The sequence below is a fragment of the Tyto alba genome, unplaced genomic scaffold (genome assembly GCF_018691265.1).
Source record: "Tyto alba isolate M040663 unplaced genomic scaffold, T.alba_DEE_v4.0 Super-Scaffold_26, whole genome shotgun sequence".
Lineage (NCBI taxonomy): Eukaryota > Metazoa > Chordata > Aves > Strigiformes > Tytonidae > Tyto > Tyto alba.
The window spans coordinates 2,537,920-2,564,188 of NW_024881300.1; the positions used below are offsets into that span (position 1 = coordinate 2,537,920).

General features: G+C 44.3%; 1 protein-coding gene across 2 annotated transcripts; it reads right to left on the bottom strand.

The window, feature by feature from the left end:
* Nucleotides 1-2,374: 2,374 nt before the first annotated feature.
* Nucleotides 2,375-26,266, bottom strand: RFWD3 (ring finger and WD repeat domain 3). Of its 2 annotated transcripts, none has more exons than XM_042797523.1 (13): nucleotides 26,017-26,266; nucleotides 23,441-23,816; nucleotides 21,844-22,067; nucleotides 19,963-20,063; nucleotides 19,662-19,859; nucleotides 17,358-17,449; nucleotides 15,075-15,189; nucleotides 9,746-9,974; nucleotides 8,442-8,592; nucleotides 6,041-6,217; nucleotides 5,208-5,422; nucleotides 4,723-4,940; nucleotides 2,375-4,076 (listed from the first exon to the last, which is right to left on the bottom strand). In XM_042797523.1, exons 1-13 carry the CDS (start codon nucleotides 26,264-26,266, stop codon nucleotides 3,933-3,935), a joined length of 2,490 nt encoding a protein of 829 aa, XP_042653457.1. In that variant the 3' UTR covers nucleotides 2,375-3,932. The 2 variants fall into 2 exon arrangements, with proteins under 2 accessions (XP_042653457.1, XP_042653456.1); XM_042797522.1 differs by having other exon boundaries at nucleotides 21,832-22,067.
* Between the last annotated feature and the right edge of the window lie 3 nt (nucleotides 26,267-26,269).

Genomic DNA, 26,269 nt, shown 5'->3' on the forward strand with positions numbered 1-26,269 from the left:
AGCCCCTCTCCTTTAGCAAAGGGAAATAATGCCAGCACAAGGCGTTTCTGCCTTCTCAGCGTTATCTCTAACTATCTCAAAAGCAAATAAACAACGATAAATGTTGTTATCGTAAGTAACAGAGGCTGCTTACACCAACATGCTTGACTTTGCAGGCTGAGAGCGCTTGCAGGAGGGGCAGTCCCGCTGCAACCCCGGCCCTGCTCCATTTTCCAGGCAACTCTGCGACATTTAGGGAGGCAGCTAGACACAAAGGGGCTCTCAGCACTCAACTAAAATCCCGTTTTAGCTGGGAAAATCCTTTACTACAGATTTGCTAATAGAATGCTGAAAGTGCATCCCGGCGGGGGAGACCTTGCCCCTTTCTCCCTACCTCTCTCGGCAGTGAAAATCTGTTCTTTCACATTTACTAGTTCTGATATTTGATGCAAATCAAACCCAACAAAAAAAAAAATAGTTTTTGCTTGCTCATTCCTTTGTTTCCCTCCTTTCCTCTTCCTTCTCCCTGAACTCCTTTTCGTCCTATTCTCTCACCTTCATAAACCAGCAGAAAAGCAGCTCTGTTACGGTATTTACTGCTTTCGTAGAAAATCTGCAAATCTATCTTAGTAGAAGATCTTGCCATGTCTCCTTGCAAACCAAAAAGGACAACCAAATGACATCCTACTGGGATGCTCTGGCTACCTCAGTGTAACAAGGTTCAGATGAAGCTGCTTGTTTCACTTGCTGCATTGCCTGGTTTTAATCCAATTTGGTTCGGGACACACAAAATAGCTGCTTTTCCACCCTGCAGGAAGTGGCAGGCACAGCCAGAGCCCGGTGAAGCCTGGCTGCACATACACACACACACACACCCCCCAAGCTGCACTCACTTTTTCGTGCTACCTTTTGTCATCTGCAACGTTTTTCGATTATCTTTGTTGAAATCTTCCCCCCCCCCGTGTCACTCCAAACCAACAGCTAAGACGCGGGGGTGGATGCTCGGGCAGTGAAGTCCCCGTGGTGCAGGGGCCGGGCGCAGGCAGGGAGCTGGCTGCCCCCTGACCCTCCCCTGCCCAGGCTTCTGCTCACTCCGCGGATCACCGGCCTGGCTCCCGGGGTCCCTGCCAAGCTGCCACCGCAGCCAGCTCCAGCCGACGCTGTCCCTCAGGCCTGGTTTTACAAGAATTAAAATTAGGCAAGGGGCTCCCCCTGCAACAGCCTGGAGGAAGAAAAAAAAAAAAAAAAAATTCTTTAAAAATGCCTGTGCACAGCAAAGAGCAAGGCTGCATCTGCAGGAGCCACAGCACTGCCCGGCTTTACCTCTCGCCTCACAGCAGATTTACTACAGGAATTGCCAAGGGGCCGCCCTGCTCCACGATAACAAAATCTTCCCAGAGACAGAGGCAGAAATAGCCACGTAGTGGCTTATTGCCTAAAACACCAGTGAAACAGCTCAGCCTCTAATGACAGCTGCCCTGCATCCTGCAGAGACACTGCTTTATTTTTTTCCTTCCTTCTATCTCACAATCTGCCCCTTTGACTCCAGACAGAGATGAGCAAATATTTAATTAACACATTTGACCTTTTATCAGCCCTCAATGCTGATAGCTTTCTGCACATAATTTAGGCGCTCTTTCCCAGAGCCTGCTGCAAACCTGTGAGTAGGACAATGTTACAAAGTTCTTCACATCTCAAATCTTTGTAAGTTTTCTTAAACTCTGGATTTGAAAACAGAGAACATGAAAATGTCATCTTCCATTATCATTTTAATAGCATTTCAGTTTGTACCTCTTATTCCTGTAGGGCAGTATAAAGTAGAAAACAAGTGCTTCCTAGAAAAATCAAAAGCTGAGGCACCTTTTAATACCTTTTCTTGTGTATGTTTAAAATTTTCCAAATTTATTGTGGGAAGAAGGGGTTGGAGTTGACTGAGCATAAATGATGCCTCAAAATGGCTGAGAACAAGCAGCTCATGGCACTAAATTGGCAGAAGGCAGCCTGCTCCTTCTGGTTCTAGCTGTCATTACTGGAGGTCTTTTAACAATTTTATTCTTTGTACTAACCCTTTGTTCCTGATCATCATTAAAATGCCAAGAAGTCTCACATCAGTGAGCTTATTCTCAGTTAAAAGGACACCCCAGGTGCACAGCCTGTCTCAGCCCTTTCCCCTTGCCTGGTGAGGGCAGCGTGGTTCAGTGAGGACTCTTCAGTCACTAAAAGCCTCCGTTATTTCAGTTTGAGGCCAAGTGCGACTTGAAAATGCTACAAAGCACGAGGAACCTTACCTGTGTATGGGGATGCTTGTTGATGTTCACAAGATATGCAGTGTATATCACCGAGACATTATTCAAGTACAGCAGTACCAGTTATATTTGATAACTATAAACACTTTATTTTTACAGTATATAAAAATATAGAAACATAATACTATACGGAAAAATAAAGTTAAAAATGAGATTGGGAAGATCTCTGCTTAAGAAGAAAGACAAACAGGATCGTGCTGTGCAAGCCCCAGACTTCAGAAAATAAAATTGTTCTGGCAGTTCAAGTGGTGGCACACTCAATCCAAACAGGAGAGATGCTGCTTACCAGGGCCAGGGCCAGAGGCGTGCCGAGGGATACCTTCCCAGCACAGGAAACTCATTTTGCAGCTTCCAACATCCTTGCAAGTTTGCTTTCATTAAGTATACAATGAAACCTAAGTCCTCTTTCACGATCTGACTTGGAGATAAACATTCTCACACCCCTCAGCGTATCTGTGGTGGTCAGGGTGCTAAGAGCTGGCTGGAGCTGGCCAGCACACAGCTCCGGCGCTGCGATCCCACCCGAGGGGCTCAGCTTTCTGTACGGCTGCGAGCCTGTGGCACGCTTGCTCACAAATACAACCAGAAGCTGTCTGTGACCGGCCCGTGAACTGGTAACTGTGATTTAAGGAAGGCAAAAGGTCAGTGAAAGCAATCTGATGAAATCCCCGAGTTTCCACCAGTTCTTCAAAAAAAAAAAAAACAAAAAAAAAACAAAACAAAAAAAACCTAAAAAAGAGCAGCCAGTATTTATTTCCAGGGTACTGTGTATTTCAGTACATTGCCGTCTTTAAGGGAGGACAGCAAAGACTTCAGCAGCCAACAGTACAAGGACCATCTCCTCCTCTTTACTTGTACTTCTCTAGTTTCATCTTCCACAACCAAACTGTCCAAGTTTGCTTGTGGGTGATGCAGAGAAGAGAGAAGGGGAAGGAAATGGGGGCAGAGAGTTAAGGAATTACAGTGCAAAGTATATGCTCATGGAAAAAAAAAAAAAAAACAAAAAAAACACAAAAGAAAAAGGTTCTCTGTAGATTTTCCAAGCCTGTGCTCTCCATGGCTACAAAACAGGGTTTGTCCTCATCAGGCAGTAACTGCCAACTGACCCTAGACCTTCAAAAGAACACCGGAGCATGTTCTCTAAAGCAGTGAACTTGCCTTTACACTGAGTATCAGCCATACTAGCAAGATGCCAATATTGCCACCTTTTCATCACCCAGTAATCACAGCAGGACTCTGCAGAAAAGTGCAGTGGGAGTCTCAGGTCTTCAAGTTCTTCTTATTTTGTGGATTCGTAGAAGGAATTTGCAAGTCCCTGTGCTGTATTCACACTGGAAAAAAGTGCAGCAACACACACTGGAGACAGTCCAAGAATTACTGCTGTGCTGAGGCAGCTTGCGGAGTTTGACTGAAGAAAATTTGACCAAAGAAGAAATAAGGGCAGACCTAAAAGGGAAGATGGAAGAAGGGAATTGCTCCAGGCAGCAGCGCATCCCAGTTCCTGCCTACTGCCAGAAAGGTGCTGCAGGGGTTCCTGTCGCCTGTGAGCGGCCACGTGCAAGACAGCAGAGCTGGGCCGGAGCGGTGGCGTAGGGTTGATCAGCATCACGTTTAGGAAGCACTTCTGTGGCAGGCACAGGGACACTCTCACTGCCACTTGTAGATCTTCACCATCTTCTCGGTCAGAGTAGCCAGGAGGTGGGTTTGGTTCACTTCCAAGGGGCAGATATCCAGCACAGGCAGGTCAGCCTGCAGCTTCTGCAGCAAGGAGCCACTGCCAGCATCCCATAGCTGTGGGACAGAGAGGGTCAGAGACTGCAGGAGTCCCCCCTCCCATCCAAAACAGAACTTCCTCTCTAGAAAGACCTTCCTCAGGTTGCTTACAGGACCCTTTCTCTGCTTTCACACCCTGACTGGATGGTCTTTAACAGACTCACGCATGATGTCACCCAGACTGCCCTCTTCTCTGATCCTGACCCATGAGCTCTCATGCAGCCTGTTGTCCGTCCTCTGCAGCCAAGCTGCTTTTTCATATAAAGGGTAATCCTTCTCCTCATCTTCCCCGTCAGGCCTAAAGAGCCTGTGTCCAGCCCTCACAGGCAGCACTTCCCACCTTAGCCATCCCGCCAAGCCTGTTACACCACTAACAGCACCCAGTTGTGCCAGTGTGCCCAGCTGCATTCCTCTGGTGGACCACAGGGGCTTGCTGCCTACATTCCTTTCGATGGATGTGGACCACAGGCCTCGGCTGATACTGAGATTCCCACACTATCAGGAAGTTACACCTGCTCTAGCAAGTACAGCAGACCGACCCACACAGGATAACGTGTGTGACAAGACAATTCCCACCAAAACACACCGATGCTGTGACTGACAAGGCTTCTCTCCTAAGAATTATAATAAAACCCTCCACCAAACTGAAAGGAATGAGAGATACCAGGGCAGATTTAGATGCCTCGTCACCAGCACACACAAAGATGCTGCCGTCCTCCTCCGGGCTCTGAAAAATGGCATTCTTGGTCAGCAACTTGCAGGTCGGCCCAGCACTGAAAGTCTGAACCGGGTTAGAAGAACACACCACGTCCTCAGAGGTCTCTGTCAGTGGGCTGCAAGTCAGTTCCATCAGCACACAACGCACACATGGGTTATTTTTACCTGCGTGGCAGAAAAAAAAAAAGAGGTAGCCTTTGAAAAACTGAATTGCAGACAAGTTTTATCTCTAGGAATACAAGCAACACCGCCCTGCAGCTGCCTCCTTTTGCCCTCGCCCGATTCTTATCTATGTGCAGATGCTCATTGCTCTGGCTAGAGCAGCTACTACATTTCTGCTGTGCCCTCAGCACCAAAGCTGCTGCTGAACTCAACGAGCAGCAGGCCAGAGTGGCAACGAGAAGCGCGCTGCAGGCGCGCGCCGTTACGTACTGGGCCTGTATGTTGCAAGGCAGTGCCGTGTGTTGATCTCTGTCTGAATATCGATGCATCCTCCAGGTTCCAGGGGCAGGTGATGTGGCTGGTAGGAGTTGCCAGCTTTCTGTTCCCAAAAGCAGGCTCCTTCCAAGGTCCCGGCTAATATTCCACCGTGAGGCAGTGAGGCCGAGGCCATCCGGGGCAGATAGGACAGCGACACCATGGGACACCTGAAAGTGTGACCGGCAAGAGTCAGTGCTGCCAGCTGCAGCCACGCCAGCGTTCTGCCTCACTACTACAGAGCTCGTCTCACCAACCAGATTGCAAAGCAAGGGCCTAAGCAATCTACAAAATGGTCCCTCAAGCAAGGAACCCCAATGGGTTTGTCAAGAATAAATTCAACTGAACTACTGAACCTTATGTTTTTAAAGCAGCAGAGCGAGCACACGTCAGATGTGTGTAAATCAGCATTTGATTCCCTAAGTAGAAGAGATGGAAGTACCAGCATCTCACACCTCTTTGTGATTTGTCCTTTCCAAATTAAATACTAAGCCCAACTCCAAAACAAATTCAGTTCTCCTACTCAGGCAGCACTGATGGGTCCATTTCTGACCACTGTGTGCCCTGAAAAAAAAAATGCAGGTGGCAAGCACTCATACTAAGTTATATATGTACCATGTAACCTTATGAAAGACTTCTCACGTCTGTGCTAAATTTTAATTTTTGAACAAGAGATTCACATAAATCAATTTAAACTATTGAATTGCTGAGTGATTTATGGAAGAAGCTATGTTTAGCTTAGTGTTTATTAGTAAAGTTGAAAGGAATGAAAAGTTCTTTTGCCGTACCTGGACTTCTGAGGGACTAGCTCCTGGACATGAGAGTTTGTGTCTCTCAAATCATATATCATGATAGAGCCATTGATCAATCCGGCGTAGATGTAGTTTGTATCATCAAGACACCAGCAGCAGCTCCAGACTGGACGGCCAGCATTGTATGTCTGCACCACAGTATTTGTTGCCAAGCTGCAGAAGAAGAGCAAAGTGTTGGCCTGCTGCACAAGCATCTACTGATGAGAAAATAGCGTAATTAAGGTAAGGAAATGTAGCTTTTTAAACTCTTTAGACAGAAGCATCTCTCCTGACTGAATTCTGAATGAACTCCTCCTTTACTTCAGATACGAATCTGGAAAATCTAGACGGAATCATCACTTGGATAGTGTCACGTGATTTATAATTCTTCCAGGCCAAGGCTTCTTTTTCCAGATTGATTTGTGGAGACTGGGAAAGGAAGTCTCAGAGCAGGGTCTCAGCTGCCTTACTGGAAAAACAAAGCTAAGTTACTTTTCTGGAAACAATTAGAAGTGACTCTAGTGTAATCCTGTAATACTGCATATTCCTGAGATCACAGGGCTCATCTCTTCAGATTACAATTCTCATTATTTTTTTTTTCCTGTTTTCGTTTGTTTGGTTTTTGTTTTTATACAAGAGGAACACTGCTTATGCCTCAGAAGAATCCCATTCAAGCAAGAGTGAGACAGTGAGTGGGGTAAAGACAGTTAAAAGGACATGTAGTGTTAATTCTTTAGAAACTTAATTTATGGAAGGAAGAAGAAGAAAGTATACAGAGGGGCACAACCCAGAATAGCAGATGAAGTTGGTGTTGGATTAGAACGTAATTGCAACAGGCAGTGTTGTCAGCACAGGCTCAGCACATTGAGAACAGTGTGAGACAGAACACAGCACCTATCAGAGTAACTCTGGATACCCTTTGCAACACATGGGTTTCTCGCTGGGGGAGGCAATTAATGCTCAGAACTCCAGAGAAGGAAGTAATTGCTTCCAGGTAAGTACAAGGGGAACAACCACATAGACACCTGGCTGGGGAAACAGGGAGTTTGATATCAGAACAGTGACTGGTTCAAAACAACAGGAAAAAAACCCACAAAGTCATGGTGCTATTTGAAACACTTGCAAGCCAGAGCAGGAGACTTGGGGACTTTTTGTGTAATTCCTTTTGGTAGGATAACTATGAAATCACTAACTCAAAAGATGACCAAAGGGGGACTTTTTCTTTCAGAGGGAGAGAAAGAAATATAAAGATGCTGCCGAAGCAAGCACTTAACTCCAGGACATTTTGGGATCAAGCACAAAAGCAGAAGGTTCACAAGTTCTGATGCAGACAACCAGGCAGCGAGAGGCAGATAGGGGAGTGAAATGTCTAAGCAGATACTGCAATGAGAAGCCACTCTTCAGATTGAACCAGGAAAAAAATATCAACCTCATCAGTTAGAAATCTGACATGCTGACTTTAGCATAGGAGACAGACAGTTTTGTTTACTTTTAACTGGTCTAGCAAACATTTCAGCATGGGAAAACAACATTCTTTACATTTTTGTTGCAGTATCAAGTTCTTTCCATTGCTTCACTTGTGGGAAAGAATTGGGACTAATCAGTCATATAACAAACATATCTTGCCTAACCCTACAACTGAGTGACAGACGTGCATAAAGATGTTAATATAACTCAGTAAGAATCAGCCAACAAAGTTTTGAAGCAGCTTAAGATCGAAGAGCAGCAGAGTAGGAAGGAAACACAGTCATAGGCTGTAAATTCTAAGAGGACTGGACACGTTTTTCTCTCAGCCTCTGCATAATTAGGATAGTCTCCAAATAGTCTCCAGTGTGCTGCTTTAAGCCTCTGCTAGCTCTAGAGAACCCATGTTCCTCTAGCATGTGCTCTACAGTGCTGTCTACACCCTTCATATCCAAATGAATTCCGTGCTCTGCAAGAAGTTTAACATCAGAGAAGCCAGGGAAGTGTTAGTGCAGGGAAGAAAACACCCAACCTAAACACCCCTTGTTTCCGTTTCATGCCATACGAGTTCCCATGCTCCACATTTCCCTACAGTAATAGAAAAATAAGTGGAGAGTAAATTTCGTATCTATACATTATGATATGTTTGTTCTCAACACAACTTGGCCAATCTGTCCTGCATTCCTTGTTTTCCATCAGGAAAAGTATCACAGACAGGTAGCTCCAGAACACCTCCACCTAGATCTGAAAGCATGAACAAGTCTTTCCCTCTGTTAGCTCCCACGTGCAGGGAGAATACGCAGACCTGATCTCACCTCAGCAGCATCTTTTGGAAAGCAGAATAGCAAGTGCTGCAAGACATTTCTAGCAAGATAGAACAAAATCCAACCCAGTCTCCTGCACATAAGCAAAACTCTGCTGGGACAGGGCTCACCTGGTAAGTTTGAGAGTGTTGTCCAGAGCAGCAGAGAGCAGCAAGCCATCTGTTCGACTGCCAAAGGCCAGGCCCCGAATCTGTTTACTATGGATGGGGATGTACTGACTGCTCTTCAGGTTGGCCACACTCATCATCTTAACTCCACAACCTGTCACAGAAGGAAGATAAAACAGGTTATTGCAAAGCTGCATACGTGTAGAGCTAGCAATTCTATGCCAGAACTACGATGTCTGTACTGAAGCCAGTGGTGCGATGAACACGTAAAAGTTACTTGCTGCTCTGGATAAGAACTGCCTCAAATCATTCTTTAGTTCAAAAGGCAACAGGTCTAAATCCTTAAGGATGCCAGCCAGCAAGAGCAAACTCAGTATCAGTGTTACCATTCTTGTTACAAGAGCCTGCTGCTCTTTTAGCCAGTTTCTTCAAAGACATTCTTGCCTAGATAAAAACACACGCAGTAGGATTACATGGCTATTTAAGAGAGCAAGCACCACTGCAAAGAATGGTTACAGGTGAACTTAACCTGTGTGCTACAAGAGTCACCACAAAGCCTCCATTCAGAGATTCATTCCCTGGCTCCAAAAGCCAGAAAAATAAGGTCAGTTGAATGCAGAAAACAATTTTATTATGCCTAGATAAGGCATACTAATCTCAAAACCATTAACCAAATAAAGTAAGTTTTGTCATTCAGAAAGCATTGAAGTACTTTGCAAATAAACTCTCTCAGACTCCTAATGCTACATCTATTTCATTGAAAAAGCAAGTTGGTGCTGGTCCAATTATCAGGTCACTTGCCCCTGCCCATAACAGTGAGACAAAACCAGGGCTGACCATGACTTCTTGGCCTCCTATTTCCTCAGTGGGAAACAGTGCTCCATTCTTTCATATTAAAAGGTTTTGCCCCCCTCCCCCCCTCCCCCTTTTTTTTTAAAGGGTATTGACAAATGAGCTGCATGTGGCACCTACGGTTTGGGAAGCAATATGCCTCACTCAAGCACTGGAAGCTTCTCTGCAGGCCCTAGTGCACTGGTCCCTTGTTCTTTCAGAAGAGCCACCTTTGCAAGGCACACCTTCTACCTTCTTGTGCATGTGGCACTTCAGCAGAAGAGCCAGAGACCCTCTGCTAAGGTTCTGCCATAGAAGTGACAGGGGAAACAAGCTACCTTGCTAGGCAGAAGCTACCAGTGCAGGGCCAGATGAGTCTTGTGAGTATTTCCAGTTTACAAGGCACATGCAGAAGTCAAGCAGAGAAGCAAGGAGCAAGTAGTCACCTATGAACCCCCAAGTCTTGACTTAATTACCAGGAATAAATGTAGATTGTGGAGAAGGCTGTGATACCACGAGACAACTCAGCGAGTCACAGTATGCCATTACTCTGCAGTTCCCAGTCTGAGACACCATAAAAGCCTTTTCCAAGTGGTACTTGCGCTGGCTTTGGCTGGAGGGCAGGCTGCCTGGGAGGCAGGTGCGGGAGCTGCCAGGCTGCTGAGAAGCACTCACATTGTGCTGGGCCACCAGAGCCTTCAGCTCCTGCAAAGGTAAAAAAAAAAAAAAAAAAAAAAAACACCCAAAGAGCTTTAATGTGTCACTGATGTAACCTTCCATGCTGTTCCAGATGCTCCGACGGTACTTGTTCTCAGATAAAAGAGGGAAAATATGGTCCCATTTCCACACTGGTCCTGAAACGCTGGATTTCCAAGTCCACCATGACAGTGAGCAACAAAAGCATTCAAATGCTATGCAAGTTCTGGCAAAATGTATTTAAAGTCTGTTATTGTATGTATTAGACCCTGTGAAAGTGAGGACTCTTGGGCAACACATAAAAGCCAGTAACAATTATTACCAGATCAATGCTATTTAGAAGGGAATGAACTGCCAAGTATTACATGCAGCTAAACCACAAGAGAAAGTCAATTAAAACCATTTTCCAGAATTTCCAGAATGCCCTATAAAAAAATAAAAGCCCAAGTTTCAACATAAAGGGTGTTGCAGGAAACAAGTCAGTCTATTTAATGCAGATGACCCTGTTCTTGTAAATCCTGGGCAGCAAATTCCAGGAACGATACAACTCTCGAGAGCTCCAGCCCTGCTTTCCGCCACCTCCTGCCCCTTTTTCCTCCACCTCAGCTGATGAACGCTCAAGGATGCTCAGCAGAAACATGGCCAAGGACAGTTTCCATCAGCAACAAGGTATTCTTAGAATTCTTCTTTCCACAGAGATCATCGGGGTGAGGTGGGTATGTGAATAGCAGCACTGGCATATTGTGCACCAACTAAAGATGTCCCTCAAAAAAGGATGTTGACCAACTTGTTGTAATCCAAGGGCAAAGCCAGACAGTACAGAACCCCAGGGATATTAGAGGGAGTGTACATATAAAGACAATTGCTATTTGCTTTTTGTTGTCTGAGCAAGATATGCATCAAATACTATGTAATTTTTAAACAATTAAGGGCCACAGGAGTGATACTATGAATATACTAGCAGATTGCAAGCTAGCTTCAATATTGAACCTGCCACTACTACTTAACTCATGTCTAAGCAAAGGCAGCAGTTCTCAAAGAAGCAAGATCAAAGATCAAGCTTTACATTAATAGTTATCAAGACCTGTAACTTTTGGAAACTGCTCAAGAGGAGAGCGATTCTGATATTTTACAGAGGTCTGATCTGTTTTGCACCAAGTGTATCGCAAGTTCCCCAAAGAAATAAAATTGAAGGTGAAGGCTCAAGATGACCCCATTAGAGCAAGCGAAGACAAAACAACCTGGGGAGGAAGAAGAGGTGTGGGGGTTGCTAGGACGCTTATGATGGAAACTACAGCTTTAGGCTTATGAGTAAGCAGTCAGTGAAAACACTGGTAACTTTGAAGAAAGTGACTTTTTATCAAAAATTTAACAAACTCACTATTTCTAAAAGGCAGGAGGATACTACCACTACTGTGGATCAGAAAAGATTAAAATTATTTGTTGCTCTGGGGAGTTTACAAAGCTCTCCTTGTCACCTGCACTCAACGCTCAACTTTTACACAAGTTATTAAAAAGGAAACCAGGAGATTAAAACCACAAGGACTATTAGTACAATGTTTACATTTAAACACAATGGATCAACATAGCAGAATCAGGAAGTCTTACTGGAGACACATTACCACGGTGATTAAAAATGTTGCTCTGCAGAACAAATTCCACTAATTGTGCTCAAAAGGGCACTCTCTTAGTAATGTAAGTCTACACCGTGCTTCAAGATACTTTGCAGAATTTTCCTGATGCCTGCCTGGTGTGAACTAAGGGCTTTGAGGGCAAACTTGTGCCTCAGCCTCCCAGATTTCAGCTTGCTGTTGTAGAATTGAATGAACGGAGTCACACTGGTTGGGGAAAGAAGAGGATACACAGCACAAGTCTTCCTGAGGAGTATGCATGAGAAGTAGAAACAGAGGAGCACAATGAGCAGGAAAGGAAAACCACCAGCTACAGGAAATTCAGAACAGTTTTCTTTTGAGTATTAGGTTACAGTCTTAATAGCTGATACGAAGCTTTAAAGACAAGGCAGTTATCAGATGACTGTCACTCTCTGGCTGTGCTCCCAGGGACCTCTTGCAGAAGCCCTGCCCGCTGTCTCACACCACACAGCCCCAGCCCTGCGCTTAACAGAGAAACACAGGACTGTACAACCTCGAGCTGCAGTGCAGCAAGCACTACAGGCATTCCACCTGCCTTTGGTTCACATTCAAATTCAGTCAAAGGGACACAAAGCGTTTTTGATTGGCTTCACTATAAGTAACAACTGAATGAAACATCAGCTTTTACTTCTTCTAGATCTTCCCCAGACATCAACCTGAGGTGAAGACAAAGAGGAAAGATTTTTATGCCATAAAACCCTTAGTCAAAAATATTTCTAAAAGTGTTAGGTTCACAAATTTTTATTGATAATTTGCCATCCAAGTCTTTTCGGATGTTCTGAAAATCCTATTTTAAAAAAGCTTTTCCAATACATCAAGCAATATAAACCGACCTCTGCAAGGCTCACAATTACACTTGCTTTCTTCTCCACAGCAGCATGCAACCTCCTGTCATTTCCCTGCCAGGCCTCCCTTTACGGCTCCATACGCAAACAGAGCTACCGTTTCCCACTTGCAGAAATGAATCTCCTACCCTAGCTGATCAGTGGTATTAATGCCAGAAGCCAGAGAAGGTTTACTTATTGTTAGATAAATTCTACCGAAAATAGCTCACATGATTCCCAAGTTCTTTGTGTTCACAAAGGAAAAACTCTAGGCAGAAGTAAGGCTTCAGTAGCACTGCTTCCAAAATGCAAATCTGAACCTGCCATGAAGTGTGCAGCATACAGCTCAGCATATCACACGCTGCAGGTTTGCAAAGAGAAACAACACTGGTGAGAGCTCTCTTCCAGAGTTTTAGTTAGCTACCTACCCTCTCTCCCATGTTCCTTTCCTCATCTATTTTCATATAGCTAAAGACTTAAACATCCCTTTTCCAGCCTCAATCATCTTAACTACTTCAACAACAAAGTACAAACACGTTAATGTTGTTAATGTAACTGTCTGTTAATGGACAAGAGCAGAGAAAAATGCATACAAATGCAAAAAAAGGTCATACCTAGTGATGTGACTGCTGATGAGGCACAGCTCTCAAGCACATTAGCAACAAAAAAGGATTCACACAATGACTTTTGGGGGGAAACAGATGACATTTGCTTTCCATAAGACTTCAGACAGCAAGGTTTGTATGCAACTAACAAACATAATAACTATTCCAATAAAGTTCTATGCAACTGAACTTTGCTACACCAAACATCCCTCTGAGCGTACGGCCATTTCACACATTTCTTTTGTAATCCCACAGCACTTTGTTTTCTATATTGACTTATAGCTTCCTGTGCCAGTTAAACATATTGTTTTCTTGTGCCATCAGCAGCATCACTTGCTGAAAGGACCAGGGCAACAGACTCAAGAGGTAACAAGGCAAGTTCAGATTAGATGTTAGGAAAAAAAAATAATTTCTCAGCGAGGATGGTCAAACAATGGAAAGTCCAGAGAGGATGTGCAATCTGCTTGCATACACTCGACACCTGGCGTGACAGTGCCCTGAGCAACCCAACCCAATGCTGAAGTTGCCCAACTAGGTTGGGCTAGAAACTTCCAGGGGTCCCTTCCAACCTAAACGACACTACGCAAGTAGCTGTTTACTAGATGACCTCTCATAAGACGAGGAATTAGTTAAGCATATCCTCAAAATATAATCAAACAACTTGGAGACTTATTCCAGACTTCCTGCTGATTTTCTGCTCCCCAGCAAATTGTTTTACTTTCAGTTTATTCATAGTATAAACAAACATCTTAAAATTGCTTCCAGCATTCGCATTATCCACTACAGGACAGTGATGAATGCAGTATAAATACTGAAACAGAGCTGAAAGAACACAGGGTACTTAATCTTTATAACATGTGACTTCAATTCAGTTAGACTGGATACTCCATCATTTAACACCAAAAGAATTGCAAGAGGACATTATGGACCTGCAGTTTTATCTCATTCACATTTTTCGTAAGCCCAAGTTTGAAGTGGACCAATTTTCTTATTAGCTCTGATGAGCATACAGGTTCATGCAGGAATTTAGGGAAGCAATTTATAAAGCCTTATCTTACGTCACACAGGAAGACTTCAGCAAAGAGGATGTTACTTAATGTACAAACATGAATGAATGGCCAGGGCTATTAAAAAAAAAAAATCCAGAAGTAGAGAAAAGCATAAAAGTGAGTTACTTGACAGCGAGAGATTAAATATTGTCTATTTCATACAACAAAAAAAGTAGCGAAGTGGCTATGAAGCAGGCTCTTGGAAAATCTAGCACTGGTGGAACATGCCAGGTAATTCACAGTTGGAAGCACCAGTAGAGTCCACAATTGACAAGAATCCTGTAAAAGCAGCTGTGATGGGTTACAAAATATCACAGTATTGCATAAGCCAGAAAAGAAGCAGTGGTTTAGCAACCAGTCATTTATTTTTAGTAATTCGTATTCTAAGGGGACAGAGGTGCCTCTTAGCAACTGTTCCACCTACCCTGCTGACAGGCCAGGTCTCATGGTACCAGAAGGTGCTTAAGTAGAATGCTGACTGACCATCGCAAAAAAAAAAAATAGGAGTTTATTATGGTTTTCTCTAGTTTTTGCAGATAGCCATACCTCTTCACAAACTATGTCTCAAAGAGTCTTGACTAGCTAGTGATAACAGGTCCCATTACGAGTTTACTGTACAGCTTTTCAAAGCTTATTGTGATGCAGCAAAGAGCAAGATGAAGAAATTAAGTTTGGTGTGTATTTCCAGGCACCACAAAACCTGGAGGAGGAACCTGCAACATCAGCAGCCAAAAAAACCCTCTACTGCAAAGCTATACATGCAACTTTGATTAAGCACCAAAAAAAAGTCAGCATTACATAGTATACATGAATATGCCAGCCTCAGCCTGGGACATTTAGGATACTCCTGATGATTCACCAGTTGAGTTTACTAAATCTTGCTGCTTATTAAAACCAGAAGCCTGTCTTCTCTAAGGTAACGTGCAACACACAGGTTGAAGAGAAAGGGAGCCCTCTGTTTTAGTGGCATGAGACTCACCTGAACCTGCTTGCGGAGTTTGCTGCATTCGTCTGTCAAAACCTGCAGCTGGAGACGGCTCTGTGCAGATTCCAGCTCTGCCTGTCTCCGCAACATTTGCTCCTTTTCTAAAGAGCTGGAGGAACAAGAGAAAAAACAACCCTTAGGACTAGGTATTACCTAGGATGCTTCTCTGGGCTGTCGACTCCTATCCTCAGAGTTCATCCCAACACAAGTCCTGTTCAGGTAAATTCAAAAGTTACAGAAAATCTGGTACTGCACTCATCTAGTGCACTCACCTCAAGATGTTCTCAGTTACACAATTGTACTGAATGACTCACTCAAGTGTTGTTCCATAGAAACAACAGCCTTTCCCCTCACCCTCTCCAAATATACTAATCTAGTAGAAGACAGTGAAAGAGAAAGCAGTTGGTGGTTTTTTTTGTTGTTGTTGTTTGTTTGTTTTTTGTTCCCATACAGAAACAGTTTAGCAAATTCTATACCATCAGTGTCCATGTCAGCAACAGAGCAAGATCTTCAAGCTTGTTGCTATTACCAGTAACTGATTTTGTATTTCAGGAAAACATAGCTGTATCAAAAATAGACAGATATCGGTAAATTCTCTGTGAATGTCCATATAATAGCCATACTTACTACCTCACCTGGAGCCTAAAAGTGCACACACACCATGTAGCAGCAGGAGCAGCTTTGATAACATACTCAATTTCTCATTCATATAGGCTTTACATATAAAGTAATTGTTAGAGGAGCAAGAAAAAACAGTATTCCTTGAAATGATCTGTACATTTGCTCTGTAGCGTTGACCACTGCGTTCTGCACTTCAACAGCTGCAATATTCCAGTTATTTCAGCAGTTCATGTGCAGGGAGATCTAGCTCGCCTAAGCACCTTCTAAATATACAGACCAAGCCTTGCACATTCACAGTGCAGTCGTTTCCCTGTACCTTCTTCACGCTATTTTTTTTTTCTTGCAGAAAAACCAGGTGAAATCCTGTATTTAACCACTGCAAACACATTCTATACACAAGCACCCGGAGCCCGAAGGCTGGCTTTTCTGAATGTGAAGAACAAAACCCACGATCTTCTACCTGATTCAAGGCTATGTGCAAACCATATTGATGCATGCATCAGTGATCACATTTGTCCTCCGGTCGTGGCTGTGTGCCACAAAGCAGCCGCTGCCAGCGACTTCACTGGCCTGACAGGCAGTCACTGCTGCCTGCCTCCCAACAAAAACAGGAGGCAGAGGAGATGCAGGGCAAGTGGGGAAGGGCTGCAGCGAGATTCTCAGACACAAGCAGCAGTTAGACAACTACTTCTCCGTGAGGGATAACAAGATTTAAACACCCAAATGCCTTCTGTGCTTTTGAAAAAAAAAAAAAATTCTATTTATCGTTTGGTTTGCAGTGTCAATCCAGTGAAAGAAGTGTGACTCTTCTAAAGGTACAGTTCAAACACCATCAGGCAGTGGCAATCTGGACAGAAGAGATATTTTCCCTTCATGACAGTTACCCCTCAATCATTTCTGATTAATAATTACCAAGATAGCAAGGTTTCTATTGAAAGACTGCATTGAAAGTACAGCAGTGTAGTCAGAGACATGTCAAAGACAACCCCAATTAAATTCTATTCACTACAAGATTCAAGAGAACTCTGATATCTGCAGCCTTTTAATTTCAGAATAATATCTGACAGCATCTTCCTGAAAAGAAATTAGTCTCCATTTTCATACCCGCTTCTCCTTCTTTCAATAAAAAGTCTACATTTAAGTTGGAGAGGGAAGTAGAGTCATAGTAATGCTTGCTGACCTTTTGTAAGTAAAGCTACATGAAGAGTTTGACAAAGCAAGATGGAAAGTGATTCATGTGAGAGATTACTCTGTTTAATGGATGCAGAAAAGATGGCAGAAAAGGTCAGCTATTCAACCCCTTGCATTTCTGACTATGCCTCGCTTTTCTCATGTAATGATGAATTAGCAATATGGGGCTTTTTGGCAACAACTCTGCATGTTCTCCCATGATGACATTTCAGGATACAGCTACTTCAAGTGCTGCAAAGCACAAACTCAAGAATTCTGTTCCAAAAGAAAATTCACCTCTCAGGTAAGACATGCAACCCAGCAAGACCTTGGTTTGTTAAGCCACTCGTACTCATGATAATCCCCAAGAGGATGCACAAATTGCTTTAGACAATACAGGAAATTAAAGCATGAAGTAGAAGCCAGACTGCAGCTTCCAGTGGCATGCAATCAGTGAGGTCATACCTTTATGTGGAGGCTCCATACCTTTTCATGCGTTCCTGTTCACTGGTATCCAGCGCTGTCAAAGTGCGAGCATACAGGACCACAATGTCAGAACGTTTCGCTTTCTTATTGCACTGAAATAAAAGACAAGTTCAGTTCATCTGCAGGAATTTAACTATCCAAACTACGCATCCCTACAAGCTGCTAGGTATTATTTTGAAAAATCTTTATAGCTTTGAAGGGAGGGATTGTCTACTTGAAAACAAATCCACAAAACCACAAATATTAACATAGTGGTTTTGCAAGACACCCTCTCATACAGACACCAGAGCTCTAATTGGGCCTAAAAGAACAGTTTAGGTCATGTATCCTATTGCACCTTTAATAATGCATCTTCTTACTTCCCACTAAATTTATTTTGCTAAAAACACCACTGACGCAGCTTGGTCAGGTAAGTTCCAGGGACAAAAAAAAAAAAAAAAGGCAAACAAAAAAAACCAAACAGAACCAAAACAAACCACAAAACAAAGGGCAAAAGGGAAGAAAAAAAATCTGAAAGAAAACACCAGCCCAGCCACTATTTCAAAAACATCAAGACTGGCTGCTTAGCCAGATTTAGGAACCTCAGAGTATACTCCCAACTCTGTTACTGGCGTACTATATTCCTTTAATCAAATCCTATAGGCCTAAATCCATAAAAGCATTCCATTATCAGTATGAAACACTGACATCCCGCTGATTTCAGCGATACACGGGGAGTCAGATATTTCAATAATTTTGTGCATCTGGCTGCAACCATTTAGTACTTTAGATTCACCTTAAAAAGGAGGGATAATACCTCCCCCCTGAGTTGGGACTCGGAAGAAATTATGGCATCTGCAAGCTTACTGTTCTGCAAATATACTTTGTTGATCAGAAAAGAGGCAGTGACTACTCAAATCAAGTAACCTCCGCTACCCATTGAATTACTATGTGCACTTAAAATGTGGACTTCTCTATTCTTTGGTAGCACGAAGATATCACAGGCAACAGTTTCAGATCAGACAACCTCCCTCCCTTTGTAAAAGCCAGCCTTGCAAAGCAGAAAGTGGCTAAGACAGCCTTCCTGGCAACCAGCAGCTGCCATTGGCAGGATCAGGAACGCTGCACTTTCACAGCAACCTGCGCTCAAGCCACTTAGTATACAGAGCACCATGCACAGAAACTCTGTGCTGTTCAATCTGAGAATGCCCAGTCGCAAAGGACAGTGGCTGAAAACAAAGGGAAGAGGATTTAGCTGCAAGATTCTCTCCAGAGCAAGTTCTCCTAGGAAGTTTTCAGTAATTACATCACTGGAAGAAAAAGAGGGAGCAAGCACCCCTTAGGATCTGTTAGGGTTCAGGAAGAAAGCAGTCACAAATTTCCAAATAAAAGACACCGGGAAGATGTCTGAGAGTTCTGTCTGGGCCAGGAGTAGCTGAAGAAAAATTTACACAGAATTGACGGGGATGAGAAAAATAAGGTTTGGGCCTTTGCTATGGCAACAGTGATTCTTTAGGTTTAATGTCAGTGCACGTCAACAGAAGTTTAATTGTGCAGGGTTCCCTCCTCTCAACAAGTCAAGCAAGACTATGGAAGCTCTCAAAATGATAAAGCCAAAGAAAAGCTGGGCTTCCAGCCACTGACTCGGAAAGCAGCAGAAATGAATCCTATTTCCAAGGTACTCATTGACCTAATTTTTGTTGACATTCCCTTCTGGAGAAAAGGAATAAGGAATGGAAGCACATCACTGAGGCCTAATCAAAAGAGATCAGTACTACCCAAGGAAACAAAGCCAAAAAAGCACCTTAAAAAGCAAATGGACTTTAAAGGATGCAACTTGCTTCTCAGTTCGCTCTCTGCAAGCTACCTAAACAACCTACTTAAAGGTTGCAAAAGCAGCTAAAGTTCAAAACAGAAGATTAACTGACCAAAACCAGTTCTCAAACAGATTTCTTGTCCAATAACATACTGTTTATACTTAGTTAATTGCTTCTAGGAATCTGTTTGCCATTCCCACACTCCAGGACCAGAGTGCAGTGCTTTAAAACCAATCACAGGTTTAGCACTTGATCTGTCAAACTTCTGAGTCTGCTACTTGCAAATGCTCTACTTGAGGGAGAAAATCCAAGTCAGAATTGTCCCTTTAAAGCAGTGCTACTTGCTCCTCGTTTATTTACATCAAAATAAAGGTGATTTTTGTTACTGCTGACAGCAGGCAAAGGTGGATTCTTCATGCAGCGAGTTGTAACAGTTACGGTGAGCACGCCTGCAGTGTAAGCCACCCAACAGCAAGTCCTTTCCTGTGCATTTAAGCGTCCATTTTACCTGGGGGCACTTCCCTGCTTGTCCCTTGAGCCACCTTTCAATGCAGGTGTAACCAAATAGGTGTCCGCACCGCAACGTTGAGAGACGGTGGTCCCCAGCATTGGTCCACGGCTCGAAGCAGATTGAACAGGTGTCCCCTTCGTCCTCATCCGGCAGCACAACAGGAACCGATGGTTCCAGTTGCTTTAGTGGAGTTCTCTAGGATTAAAAATAAACAAACATGCAATTTTTTGAGAGAAATGTGGCACTGACTGTATTTAATCCAAATACATGATGACCAAAAGCATTTAGGTCATCTTACCTGCTTCTGCTGGATTTTGACCTCTTCACTTTCTTGATTTCCATGTTCTGCAGAAGCTTGAGACAAAGCTTGAGGCGGCTCTACTTGGACCTCCCTGGAAACTAAAGAGAGCACTGCATAAATGAACTGATACATAACAGGGGGAAAAGGAGTTCTCCTTGAATTGATCAAAAATCATCACAGCATAAAGTAAGCAGTGCAACAACAGCACGGGTTACATACAAAGCTTCAGATCAGCATCCTGGATCCTGAAGGTCAAGCCGTGTGTGTGTGTTAAGCCTTTCTATTCACCCATGGTAGTGCTGAAGAACCTTATGCTTTCTTTTGTAGAAAGCAGCAGAATTTCAGCATATTCGGTGAAAAAGGAGAGGTTTTTCTAAAGACAGCGATTGCATTTTCTGACCTGCTGGAAACAATTATGTCTGAGTACAGATCTCTAGATGGGCTGATTTAAGGACAGAACCCTGCATCATTATGCCCGGAGAAAGACAGACACCAATATGAAGAAGTTATTTTGCCAAGGGATCTAAGCATACGTATTTCATGTGCCAAGAAAGCATTTACCATATGCTATCTGCCCATTCACCCTGACTTAATCAGTTTTCCAGCTGGTAGTTATCCGAACTATCAATTCTTCTGGGCCATATGTTTTTTGTGGCGGGCCTCTGTTAGCCCTTCTGTTGAAGCATGGGCACACAGAAACATTACGTTTGGATTACATTACAACCACTAGCATACTAAAAAAGGAGCAGAAATCACTGCCTCGCCCCATCTCCTGATAAAACAAAAGAGTTTAGTCACATTTAGTATTCGAGGCAGATATTCTGAATCCAGGAGAGAGGTATCACCTAACCCTGGCTAATGTCAATGAAGTTTTCAGCCTCCATGGTTATGGGCTGAATAGGAACCAGTGGCTTATATAAGCAAAAAATACAAGGGAATTCCAGAAAACCCTACAGAGAGCATATGTTCACACAATATTAGACAGCGCTTAACAGCTTGAGCTCCTGTCACATGTACGACTAGCTCAGAGCAAGCTGAATGAATCTGTTCAACAGACGCCTCCTAGATGTACCCTCAAAAAAGGTGTCAAGGTGAGCTGCCCAAACTAAGGGCAGAGAGCAAAACATAAAGACATTCCTTAGAGTCCGAAGTAAAAAAATAACCTTGTTCTCATATTCTCTGGGTATCAATAACCTTGACTAGCAAGTTAACTATTTGTCACTCTTACATAAACTGCGTATGCTCACCACAAACAATGTCAGTGAAGTGCGTGGCAGCCTGTGAACATGAGTCTGGATAAAGGACTGCAAGACAAAACTGAGGTAAAAAAAAAGACAAACAAAGAGCCCGCTGTCCTAAGTATCTCTACCTCCTCAGCTAAGTGTCACGGGAAGTTCCAGCAATGAAAAGAAAACTCTAAACTGAAGCAGAATGAAATCGCAGATCATTAAAAATTACTGAATCAGATCCTTCTCTGAAAACTGAAAGCACTGTTGATCTCCAGAGATACGACCTGATGTTTTCAATAATACCCCTTGGTAATATATAACAGCAGAAGTGTGCTAAGTACTAATCTCTAAGGTTGAAGTTATTCTGAACATTTCCGGGATTATTTATAAGCAGCAGCCTGCAAACAGCAAAAAGCCTGTATTTAACATTACAGTAGCAATCACCCGTTGCTGCTTCTGCTCTTAGGAACTGCTTGCCAGAAAGCCTTGTGGTAGCAACCTGCTCCCATCAGCTGCGGGCATAATGATCTCTTAGCACCGTCTGTTGTGAAGCTTGAAAGGATTTCCCCACTGAGTTTTGAAACAGCAAGGTGAGTTTCTGAAGTCAGTCTCTACGCAGCTCAAATACAGCACAAACCTCCCGAGCTACCTGCTGGAGGTGTCTCCTGGGCTGCTGGCAACAGCGGCGCTGCAGCCTCCGCCGCTTCCTCCTCCTCAGCAGAAGAGCTGCTGTCAGAGCCGCTCACTACTACTGTTTCGCCTGAGCTGTGTTCCTGGTTGTCCCTTGCAGTATGTGAGGGCTCCAGACGTGGGACTGGTCCTGTAGCTGGCTCTTGGGTCCTGCTGAGTTGAAAGTAACTGTCCAATGCTGCCCTGAGTCCAGAAAAGCAAGAAATAAAAGCCAGTTATTTCAGGTAAGCTAAAGGCTCAGCACATTTCTCCACACTTGTTTGCAGTAAAACTCCTAGGCTCTTACTGCAATAGGAGGGTATCAGTTATCAGGACAGACCTTCTCTGGTAGAGGGGCCATCCCATACAATTGCCCGCTTTACAAACAATCAGCAGTACCATACAGCAACCGTTCATTTTGCTCAGCTCAAAGAATCTCCTTCTTGTTACAACAATGATGTTGTCTTCTTTTGGGGTGGGGTGGTGGTGGGGTTGGAGAAAAGAAAAGCAAAGACGACGTAAGTATTGTTCACTAATAGCCTAAGAACTCCTAACCTGTACTTAAAAGCCTAACTCAAACCTGGTTCCCAAAGCGAGTGCCATTATTAGATGCACAAGGCCTGTATCAGAGTCTCATTCCATTGACTCCTCTTTGCCTAGTCCTTCTGCTTTCCCTCTTCTTTCCTACTGGCACTTCATCCCTGGATAGAAACATCCTCCCCTCTCCCCCCCATCAGTTCAGCTATAATCTCCATTATCCTTCCAATTCAAAAAGAGAAGTTTGTCACGTTGCCTTTAGCCCTGAGAACTCCAGCGACCTTCACATGCAATCCAAGGGCAAACAGTAGTTATGTTTAATCATCTGGGAGGAGAGGAGTTCTTGCTCTCACTGAATCTAAAGGCAATACTCCAGTTAATTATCATGTTGCCCTTGGCATTTAAAAAAGCAACAAAGATGAGGCAAAAAACAAATAAACCAAAAATGGGTATTTCTTTCTGGCTAGAGAGCATCACTCTTTGAACTCATCACAAATGGTATCAAACTGAGTTTTTACTTTCTTTGCCTGGAGATAACAAAAAAACCCTTACAGAAAAATATTAGTTTGCATGTTTGTGAAAGCTTCTGCAGCAATTGTCATTAGAAAACCTAACCAGGCAATCCCCAAGTCAAAGGTGAAATGCAAAACAGAACACAAGCTCCACTGAGCTAAATGCTGGCTGGAACGGCCAAGAGTCAGCACTGCTGCAGGAAGCACCAACAGGATTCTGGCAAAGCAGAGGCAACAGCGTGAGCAGAAGCTCTGCAAGCAAGGTTAAAAGTGTAGAAGGGCTCAGAATTCAACACCACCACTGCCAACGTAAGAAACGGGGGGATTCACTTAACAAGAGCAAAGATCCTGCCAGAAGGGATCAGAGAGCGCTTTGCCATTATTGAGCTTAAAAGACATGTGAGCTGCCCAGAATTTGGCCACAACCTGGACCGAGCTGGGCTCTATAAGCCAGGAAGCAAGGCAGTTTTAAACTGATGCCAGACTTGGCAAGAGGGAAGTTCAGCCCCAACTTTATTTCTGCTTTACCTGGCACTGACTGTCCTCTGGGAACCACCAATTCTCCGTTGCCTGCGAGCATTCCTCACTCGCGGACGCTGCGTGAGCTGTGGCAATGGCTGATATGGATCAGATGCCCCTTGTAGCCTTTGCAGTCCATTGAGAGCCACGGAGGGACCCAACTGCAGGTCAGGCTCAGCAGCTGCTTCCTGTGTATCAGCATTTAGTATGACAACAGCATCATCAGCAGGAAGAACTGTAACGTTGCCTCCTCCTTCACCAAGCACTGGAGCACGGGACGACAGTGCTGCGGGACCAGAGGGCTCTGTGGGAAGCATCCCGAGGTTCTCTACAGAGTAACCAGACACTGGCTGAAGATCAACTTCCATCTCTTCTTGAGCCATTTCTGCAAAGAATTGAAGAAAACTAGTATTTATTTGCAAGTGTGTACCCTACCTCTAGCCTAATGGTAGCAAGAATCAGGTGCAGCATGTCAGTGACTACAAAAGCCTTTAGAATTCAGACTTGAAAGAAAATTTGTCCTTTTGCAGCAGAGCTAAACCATTTCAAGTATGTGAGCTAGTAAAGCAGGCAGCACCCTCCGGAGTCCTGGACTCTGAAGTCTTCAGCTCGACAGCAACTAGCACCAAAGGCACATCGCAAAATTGACTTAAGTATGCCTTTGGATGAATATGGAAAGTTAAGGATGTCATGCTGGCATCATTTACTTGCCAGTAAATTCATGGGGATCTTTGAGAAGAGGATTTGGAAATATTCTAGAGCAGCACTGCACCAACACCCACAACTACAGCCAGAAACAAGCTCTACAATTCAGTCCTTTGTCTGTTCCATTGCTCTCTCTGGAGGTGGGTTTATTTTCAAGTTTTTAGAATAAAATTCTATTATGGTAACAGATCACTGTCACCCTTACCCATAGCTCACTAACAGGCCCTTCAGGTACTTTATACCCACCAACACCACGCAAACCCGGAAAGGGTGTCACAGCAGAACCCACGGTGGAAATGTTACAGATAGCAAGTTACCAACAGCATCAGCATTTGTGGATCCATATTCAGCCTGACACTAGATAAACATGAAATTTGCAGTAGAGCTTCACATATATTATTTAAGGATGATTGCCCTGCAGACACCTTTGGGATAAAGACTTCAGGTTACCTCCTAAATAGGAGCGCTACCTTAGGTTTGAAGAACAGAGGAGACAACAGTCTGTGCATTACTAATTATTATGCTGCCATCAGCCATCAAATTAGAGCACTTTAGTCACCCTCTTCTACAGGCTGTTTTACAACACACACAAAAGTTCAAGATTATTTCATTAAACAGGTGTGGCAAAAAAAAAAATAAAGTCCTTTTTTGGAGGGAGTGTGCAGATTAAATTCTGCAAGCTGCTGAAGGTCATTCGCATTCTCAAAAAATACTTAGGCAATCTTAAACCTGAAAGGCCTTGGGAGTTGTAGACCTTTAACATTACTTAAGAGCCCACAGCACACACTAAAATTTATTAGGCTAGGCACTGTGCAAACAAAGCCAAGGCTGCTTTCAGTACAAAGAATAACCAGAAAATGTATTTAAGAATTAGTAGAGTGGGACGTACTAATGCTCACACATTTTTATAGACCTTTTAAGAAATTCTAACTTACAAATCATTGTATAGTTCTTATCCTAATTACCAGTTCAGCCTTAGCTAGGCCAAAAATAGATGTTAAATGCCACGACTCACCAGAACAGGCATACAGTCAAGATATAATAATATTCAGTGATCAGGTACTGCTACTCTAACACAAAACTCATGTTCATGATATAATTGTCACCTACAACAGACCCTTTATTTCCCCCATAAACTTAAGCGAGACTTAAAAACACTGAACACATTAACCATTGTGGGTTAACCAACCCTGCTTATTTCTTAATTTAATAATAATAATAATAAAAAAATATATTAATACTGCCATTTTCACCATTAAATCTTGGAGTCTTCCTGAAGGGGGCAAAGGCCAGTGCTTGCTCCAGCCAGCCAGCCGCCTACCCTGCAGTCACTAGAAGACCCCGCAGATGGAAGGTCTCCACAAAGAAGCTTCTTGGGCCCAGATGAGAAAACCCAGAGAACTTTTGAGGGCTTTTTGAGGGCAGAGTCCGAGGGGCAGGGCAGCAGGCAGCTTCGCAGAACAGTATGAAGCAGAGGCTTGCCCTTGCCGAGGGCCCCGAGCCACGTCTCCAGTGGTTTCGCTGCCCCTGCTTTAACACCGGGTTAGCCCCAAAAACACCACCCGAAGCGAAGAGCACGCCCCACAACCACGCGTTTATTTCTGCCTTTTTACAGGGCTCGCTTATTTTAACTTAAGAGTTTGTCGCACACCAGCGGCGGGGGGGGGGGGGATTGTTCCCCCGGCAGCTGCAGGTACGCACCACCCCCTCCCGCCTCTCAGGCCCCGCCATCGCCCCGGCGTCCCGCCGCACGGCCCCTCAGCGGCCAGGCCACGGCGGGACACCGCCCCCCTCCCCGGCGGCCGGGCGCCGAGGCCCCGTGGGTGCCCGGGTGACGCCGGGCCGGGCCGGGGGATCGGTCCGGGTCCCCCACAGCTCACCTGCCGCCAGGCCCAACCGCCCCACTCGAGATCCGCGCCGCCCCACCCCCACCGCCCTACTGGCTAGCCGCGATCCCTTGCCGGCTTCTATTGGGCGAGCCGGGACGGAGACCGCCGTCTCATTGGCCACTCGCTCTGTCCGTCTGCTCGACGGAACGGCGGGTGAAGGGGAGACGGGCGGGGAGGCGGGGCTTGCTCTGATTGGCCAGAACGTTGTAGGGAGGGCCCGGTTGATTGGGCGGCCGGACATGGG

Bases quoted from the DNA above. Each gene is read 5' to 3' on its own strand.
- RFWD3 (XM_042797522.1), bottom strand. From the start codon at position 26,266: ATGTCCGGCCGCCCAATCAACCGGGCCCTCCCTACAACGTTCTGGCCA. The intron at 22,068-23,440 runs GTAAAGCAGAAA...TTCTGGACTCAG, and splicing joins CAGAGGACAGTCAGTGCCAG to GGCAGCATTGGACAGTTACT. The intron at 9,975-15,074 runs GTGAGTCTCATG...TTACCTTTGCAG, and splicing joins AACTCCGCAAGCAGGTTCAG to GAGCTGAAGGCTCTGGTGGC.